Raw genomic sequence first — 8005 nt, forward strand, 5'->3', positions numbered from 1 at the left:
ATTAGGGAAAACATCTTAGTATGAATATCTTTATGTATACTATCAATTTATTTATTGACCACAAAACGAAGTTTATAATAGTTTTGGTAACTTTGAACCTCCTGCAAAAGTTTATCTTGAAGTCCTATATAATCTTTGATCGTCTGCTAGCTGCAGTGGATTCTGGGTAATACGACGCCAGCCGCCATATCTGTCTTTCTGTACCGGTTGAAGGAGACTGGAGTCATGAGAGGAATCCGATCCCTCCACAATATCCCCGTGAGTCCCGTTTTTCTCAGTTTGATATAAGCCGTGTAACAGTCAGGAGTTCAACTCATTGTGATTCTGGAGCTGCTTGAGAGGGGAATTAAGCTCCAGTTAGCCTGCTGGCTAGTTGGCTTGCTAGGTGGCTAGCTAATGCAGGTTTATCTAACATTAGGCTTGTTTTCATGGTTTCATAATCACACCCTGAAGTCAGTCACATGTACAGAAAGCCCAGTTTAACGTTACGTTTCCAGTAAAACAGTTTATGAAATACTTATAGCTGTGTAGCTTGTTTTTGGTTAGATTCCTGCAACCTGAAGGTCATGTCAGAAGCCAGGTAAGGTTTTCCCAAATATTTTGGTTGAGGTGTCTCCAAACGAAAAACACCCCTTAATGTGGTCATAGCTGAGTGACAACCAGATATTTTACGGCCACAGGATTTGTTTAAACGTTACAGGAAACATGTGCAATGTTATTTGTGTTTATACTGTAATGTTAGTAAAGTTACACGGGTTATTTCGGGACAACCTAACATTACACTGACACACCAGCTCTGCTTTATGACCGGCTGTCAGTGACAAGCCAGAGGTGGAAACTATCATTACTTATTTGTGCCCAATACAAATGTTCAAGTCTTTTAGGCTTTGTCATGCTGTATTTGATCTTTGGGCACATGGTACTACTTACAAATATGTTGTATTATATATAGAACAACACGGAGGAGGTCCCATACGCAAAGGCTAATAATTATAGTACACAAATGGCTGTTTCTCAAAAACTACATGGGGCATGTTGAATATCAAAGGTCTGTAAACATGCACACAGAATACAAATATTGCATTTGAAATACATCTTAAAAACACAATGTTTTTCCTGACTTAGACAATGTGTAATACAAAGTGTAATAATCAAACTTGATAATACTACAAATATCATCATATAGTGCATACACCTGTTGCTTACCTGTTGTTAGTGATATGATCCGACCCCTCAGATTTACTTTGGAGGAGGGGCAGGGAAACACAAATGTATCTCTTAAGCCCTCGTGTACTTGTATCAGAGGTTGATAGGTGACGGCTGCTGTAAGGAAACATTAGAGGTCATATTACTCTTCGTGGGCCAGATTGTCTGATAGGGGATCCTATCCATAGTCAGTGTATTACTAACAGTAAATATCGCTCCAGTTTTTAGAAACATACCAGCTCCTGGGCTGTGGACTGGGGCCTAAGCGAAACATATTTTAGCCACCTTAAAGCTGGTTTAATTTGTTGCTATATTTAGTTTATTTTGACAGCTTTACCTCGCTGTCAGACAGTCCCTTTCCAATGCTAATGCTGTCAGTAAAGACAACTCATCTTTAGGTTTCACAGGATACCAGTCTTTGGTTAAACTTATTTTTCTTTAATCCTTATGTTGAGTCTGTACCCCTTTTTAACTGGAAAACACAAGTCAAGAGCAGTGAAAGAAAACAAGATGCTTGTGTTAAATCGTGTGTCTCCTCTTCCTACAGAAACGCTGCTATGCGGCTGCCAGGAGGAGTCCAGCTCTCACTGAACCCCTCGCTCTGCCGTCCTTAGCTAAACCTCTCCCTCCCCAAAATGTCCAGGTAGGCACTGCTCACATATAAATACCCATATCTGTTTCAGCCTACAATCACGCTGGACATTGTTTGATTGCAAGTTCCCAGTAACAATTGTTTTTGCTGCTTCAGGTGTCTAAACTTCCCAACGGTCTGGTGATAGCATCGCTGGAGAACAACTCCCCGCTGTCCAGTGTCAGTGTGTTTGTGAAAGCTGGGAGTCGCTATGAGACTGTGGAGAACCAAGGCGTCTCTCATGTGCTGCGACTGGCAGCAAACCTGGTAACTTGTGGTTGTGTGTTCTGTAGCTGCGTACTGTGTACTTCTCCTGAGTAAATGTACTTTGATAAGCAGTATCTCAGCCATTGGACTGTTATATCTTAACCTGTTTATCACCCACGTGCTGTAAAAAGTTGTTGAAACACTTTGTGTTGTGTTTTAGACCACTAAGGGTGCATCTGCCTTCAAGATCTGTCGTGGTTTGGAGGCACTGGGGGGCAGCCTGAGGTCAGTGATGGTACTCTCTGCACATGCACACACTGACAGTCTAAAAATAAATACCAGTGTTACCTTATAGCCCCATTGATACATCTGTGTTGTCACCTGTTTACTTTCAGTGTGACATCATCAAGGGAGACCACCGTCTACACGGCAGGATGCATGAGAGACAACATGTAAGTGCTGCTTTCTTTATGTCAAGCCTTTAATGCTGTTCTACTCCCATGTTGATGACTATGTAAGTGTTAACATGACTGTATCTGTGTGTGCAGAGATTTATTATTTGAGTATCTGGTCAACGTGATCACAGCTCAGGACTTTCGGCCGTGGGAGGTGTCCGGACTGACGTCAAGAGTGAAGATCGACAAGGCTCTGGCTCAGCAGTGTCCTCAGATAGGTCGGTAGCAACAGTTCAGCTCTGAACATCCTGCTTTCTCACTGTGGTAATGGAGTCAGTCTGTCATTATGTTGAGTCGAAGGAGAGCAATTGTACTCAAAGGACTTTAGGTTCAAGGCTATCAGAAACATTTGGTAAAAGGTAACGGCTGCACACTTAGTCCATGCCACCAACGTTCTTTAAATGACTCCATTAGATTAATTATTCCACTACTTTACACTTCATTTTATTCTATTTTACAAGTACACATTTGACTTATTCCTTCCTTTACTTGCACAGTTATGTCTCCTGCACCATTATGTTGCACTATTTCATTCTTTATTTATTTTATGTCTTAAGTTTCATTGTATGTTCAGCGGTTCCTGGGACTTTAGATTGTCATGGTCACTGTGTATGCCTGCCGCTGTAACTATTGAGCATTTGACAATGAAGCCTTTAAATCTTTGAAGCCTTTAAATCTTTGAATCAATTCTTCAGTAGGATTGGCTCATCACAGGGTCTCATTAGATTTACATTTAATGTTAAAAATGCTCAAAGACCTAGTAAAAAAAACGTGAAATTCTGTGTTGGTGGTTTATCCATCTCGTGACATTTTAAATACTTATTAAAAAAATCCCCCTTTAAAAATGCAGTTAAGGGAGACAGAGAGGGGAGGTGAGGAGACATTTGTCACATTACGGAAACTAAACACACTGAATGGAAAACAAGATGTAATGTATGGAGCATGCTAACTACAGTTCTCTAAGTTTCTACTTTCTTCCGCAGGTGTTATTGAGAAGTTGCATGAAGCAGCGTACAAAAATACCCTGTCCAACTCTCTGTACTGCCCGGACTACATGGTCGGCCATGTCTCTTCTGCACAGGTATGAATCTTATTTATTAAAACATATGAATATATCTGACATAAGCTTTTTTTATTTTGCTCTAACACACGTTTCTTCTCCTTATCGCCCCCTTGTAGCTGCATTCATTTGTTGCGGACAATTTCACCACTGGGAGAATGGCTCTTGTAGGACTAGGTGAGTGTCACAGCTGATTTTTACAATCCTCAAATGTAGCCTCAGCCCAAACACAGGGGTAGAAACATATAGGCCAACAGAGATACTAATGTAGTTTAGTTGAACATGTAATGAATAAAACATGTGTCAGCATGCCTGAAGTGATTACACATACAGTGGGGCAAAAAAGTATTTAGTCAGCCACCAATTGTGCAAGTTCTCCCACTTAAAAAGATGAGAGGCCTGTAATTTTCATCCTAGATACACTTCAACTATGAGAGACAAAATGAGAAGAAAAAAAAAAAATCACATTGTCTGATTTTTAAAGAATTTATTTGCAAATCATGGTGGAAAATAAGTATTTGGTCAATAACAAAAGTTCATCTCAATACTTTGTTATATACCCTTTGTTGGCAATGACAGAGGTCAAACGTTTTCTGTAAGTCTTCACAAGGTTTTCACACACTGTTGCTGGTATTTTGGCCCATTCCTCCATGCAGATCTCCTCTAGAGCAGTGATGTTTTGGGGCTGTCGCTGGGCAACACGGACTTTCAACTCCCTCCAAAGATTTTCTATGGGGTTGAGATCTAGAGACTGGCTAGGCCACTCCATACCAGGACCTTGAAATGCTTCTTACGAAGCCACTCCTTCGTTGCCCGGGCGGTGTGTTTGGGATCATTGTCATGCTGAAAGACCCAGCTACGTTTCATCTTCAATGCCCTTGCTGATGGAAGGAGGTTGTCACTCAAAATCTCACGATACATGGCCCCATTCATTCTTTCCTTTACACGGATCAGTCGTCCTGGTCCCTTTGCAGAAAAACAGCCCCAAAGCATGATGTTTCCACCCCCATGTTTCACAGTAGGTATGGTGTTCTTTGGATGCAACTCAGCATTCTTTCTCCTCCAAACACGTCTAGTTGAGTTTTTACCAAAAAGTTCTATTTTGGTTTCATCTGACCATATGACATTCTCCCAATCCTCTTCTGGATCATCTAAATGCTCTCTAGCAAACTTCAGACGAGCCTGGACATGTACTGGCTTAAGCAGGGGGACACGTCTGGCACTGCAGGATTTGAGTCCCTGGCGGCGTAGTGTGTTACTGATGGTAGCCTTTGTTACTTTGGTCCCAGCTCTCTGCAGGTCATTGACTAGGTCCCCCCGTGTGGTTCTGGGATTTTTGCTCACGTTCTTGTGATCATTTTGACCCCACGGGGTGAGATCTTGCGTGGAGCCCCAGATCGAGGGAGATTATCAGTGGTCTTATATGTCTTCCATTTTCTAATAATTGCTCCCACAGTTGATTTCTTCACACCAAGCTGCTTACCTATTGCAGATTCAGTCTTCCCAGCCTGGTGCAGGTCTACAATTTTGTTTCTGGTGTCCTATGACAGCTCTTTGGTCTTGGCCATAGTGGAGTTTGGAGTGTGACTGTTTGAGGTTGTGGACAGGTGTCTTTTATACTGATAACGAGTTCAAACAGGTGCCATTAATACAGTTAACGAGTGGAGGACAGAGGAGGCTCTCAAAGAAGAAGTTACAGGTCTGTGAGAGCCAGAAATCTTGTTTGTTTGTAGGTGACCAAATACTTATTTTACCGAGGAATTTACCAATTAATTCATTAAAAATCCTACAATGTGATTTCCTGGATTATTTCCCCCCATTCTGTCTCTCATAGTTGAAGTGTACCTAGGATGAAAATTACAGGCCTCTCATCTTTTTAAGTCAGAGAACTTGCACAATTGGTGGCTGACTAAATACTTTTTTGCCCCACTGTACACTTTTATGGATGTTTTTCTATCCCGGGAATGTAAGCTGTTTTTCAGTTTGTGTGTGCTCTGTTCCACTTAATTTTCATGTTAACGTTAGTTTTGTCTGATTCCTGCGTGCAGGTGTGAAGCACTCTGTCCTAAGGCAGTTGGGCGAGGGGCTCCTGAGTGAGCGCAGCGGGGCGGGAGCGCCTGTGGCTCAGGCTGTGTACCGCGGAGGTGAAGCTTCAGTTTAATAACACATTTATCCATTTATCACTGGAACATTGTCATAATGCTATTGTTTTTTACAGGTGAGCTGCGGGTGCAGAACACCGATGACCTGGTCCACGCCCTGATTACCAGCGAGGGCGGTGTGACAGGAAGCGCAGAGGCTAATGCCTTCACCGTGCTGCAGAGGATCCTGGGAGCTGGGCCACATATTAAGAGAGGCTCCAACATCACCAGCAAGCTGAGCCAGGGTATTGCCAAAGCCACCACACAGCCATTTGATGTAAGTTAAAAAAGGATATTATTTGGTGTTGTTTAGTTGTAGTCTTACTGTGTTTGCATTAGTTCTAAACGTGCTGTCTTTCAGGCCACAGCCTTCAATGCCTCATACACCGACTCCGGCCTGTTTGGCATATATACCATTGCACAAGCTGACTCAGCAGGAGAGGTGATTGACTAATATACTAATTCAAAGATAAATGTTATCCGATCTCAAATCTGCATTGATGCCTGAGTCTACATTTCTCTAAACTGCTGCTTGTGCTCTGTGTAGGTGATCCAAGCTGCCGTTGCTCAGGTGAGCGGTGTGGCAGAGGGAAATGTATCGGAGGAGGACGTCATCAGAGCAAAGTGAGTTCACTGAGTAACGTTAGACAGACGAAGGTGAAGCCTTCTTTGTACCAGAACAATATGATTGACTTCTCTGCTTAGGAACCAGGTGAAGGCAGAGTACCTGATGTCAATAGAGAGCGCCGAGAGTCTGATGGAGGAGATCGGGGCTCAGGCTCTGAGCACTGCAGCGTACCAGCTCCCTGACGCCATCCTCCAGGCCATAGATGGTGTCACCCATGACGAAGTGGTCAAGGTGAGAGTCTCTACTGGTGATGCTGTTTGTCAAAAGTGAATAATTAAGTTTTGATTTTTTATCAGACAATGTATTATTATCAGTTTTTAAAAAGCTATTTCTTGCAGAAAAAAAACAGAAGGTGTCTTCAGATCTTACTTTCGGTTAAACAAAATACTTGAATTTAAAACATGAGGAAATCATCTCAGCATTTATTTATTGAGAACGATTAACATAACAAAAACCCAAAAAGTTGCACTACCGATAAATGCAGAAAGATAATATAATGTGACAATTGTTATTAATTAATTAAATAGAGTTGTATTGGAGTTGTAATTGACCACTTAAGAAAATGCTTTAAATTAAAGCGTTTCCTCTGACCTTTACTTGACAGGCTGCGAACAAATTTGTGGATGGCAAGAAGACCATGGCATCTTGTGGACAGCTGTTGAATACACCTTTCGTTGATGAATTATGAAGATAAATCATAAGAACGGTTGGTTTTATTTCTGGCTCGCTGTGCCGGGATGCTTCAAAGGGAAAGAGGACATTAAAGCCTCCTGCAACAATTCATCTGATGTCACCAATCATGTGTCTGTCCTGCAGTAAGTGCACCAACAAGGACCTGGAGAATCATAATGCAATATCTTTTTTGTTTTCTGTCAATTGAACTGTATATCTATGTAAATTAAAGAATATGATAACCACTGGCTGTTGCTTGTATTTGTATCTTGGAATGAATCCAGATGTACTTAAGGTTCATGTTTTATCAGGAGAGTTGAGGCATCTCTGTTAGGGCTGTTCAGGCAGCTGGTATTTTCAGCATTTCGAGATGTTGTTCCATTCTTCAACCAATGGAGGGACACAAAGGCACAAACATGACTAAGCAGGATTTAACGTTGCCAATGCTGAACATCCTACGTTACATTTTTAGCAGTCCTGTTTTCACTTCTAATTATGTTTGCAGCATTGTTAAGTATAATTCACTAAAGAGAAAAGTAAAACCAGAATGATATACATAAAGAATACAAATAAAAGTACTTTAATCATAAGACTGCATTATCTTGTGTTTTCTGAGTAAAATGTTTGTCTGCTTTCTGGCTCATTGCTATAGCTAAGATAAACACATTTAATTAGTTATTTAAGCATAAAATGACAAGTGTAAACTACAGTCAATGCAAGTAGAAGTAGTACAATGTTAACATTTTAAATGCTGGAACTTGTCAAAAGTTTACTTGAATGATGAATTGGTTATTCAAATTGTTGGCAATTTTTTTTTTCCTCTAATTTGAGCTGTATTTCAACCACACTTTTACTTTTGCCTCGTGAGAATGTATTATTGTATATAAAAGGACAATTTACAAAATATTAAATTGAACATCAAAAAAGTGCATAAGAGCATAAAGCATAATGAAGAAAAGAAAACTAGAAGGTTATTAGGTAATCCATCCAAAAAAAGGACATGGT

General features: G+C 40.9%; 1 protein-coding gene across 1 annotated transcript; it reads left to right on the forward strand.

Annotated features, from left to right (window-relative positions):
• The first annotated feature begins 165 nt into the window (after nucleotides 1-165).
• Nucleotides 166-7248, forward strand: LOC117548291 (cytochrome b-c1 complex subunit 2, mitochondrial). The gene is made up of 14 exons (XM_034219453.1): nucleotides 166-258; nucleotides 1754-1849; nucleotides 1955-2104; nucleotides 2265-2329; nucleotides 2440-2496; nucleotides 2593-2717; nucleotides 3483-3580; nucleotides 3679-3736; nucleotides 5608-5703; nucleotides 5778-5977; nucleotides 6062-6142; nucleotides 6248-6324; nucleotides 6406-6559; nucleotides 6933-7248. Exons 1-14 carry the CDS (start codon nucleotides 226-228, stop codon nucleotides 7014-7016), a joined length of 1374 nt encoding a protein of 457 aa, XP_034075344.1. The 5' UTR covers nucleotides 166-225; the 3' UTR covers nucleotides 7017-7248.
• The last annotated feature ends 757 nt before the right edge of the window (nucleotides 7249-8005 follow it).

This window comes from Gymnodraco acuticeps, unplaced genomic scaffold, assembly GCF_902827175.1.
Source record: "Gymnodraco acuticeps unplaced genomic scaffold, fGymAcu1.1, whole genome shotgun sequence".
In the NCBI taxonomy this organism is placed as follows: domain Eukaryota; kingdom Metazoa; phylum Chordata; class Actinopteri; order Perciformes; family Bathydraconidae; genus Gymnodraco; species Gymnodraco acuticeps.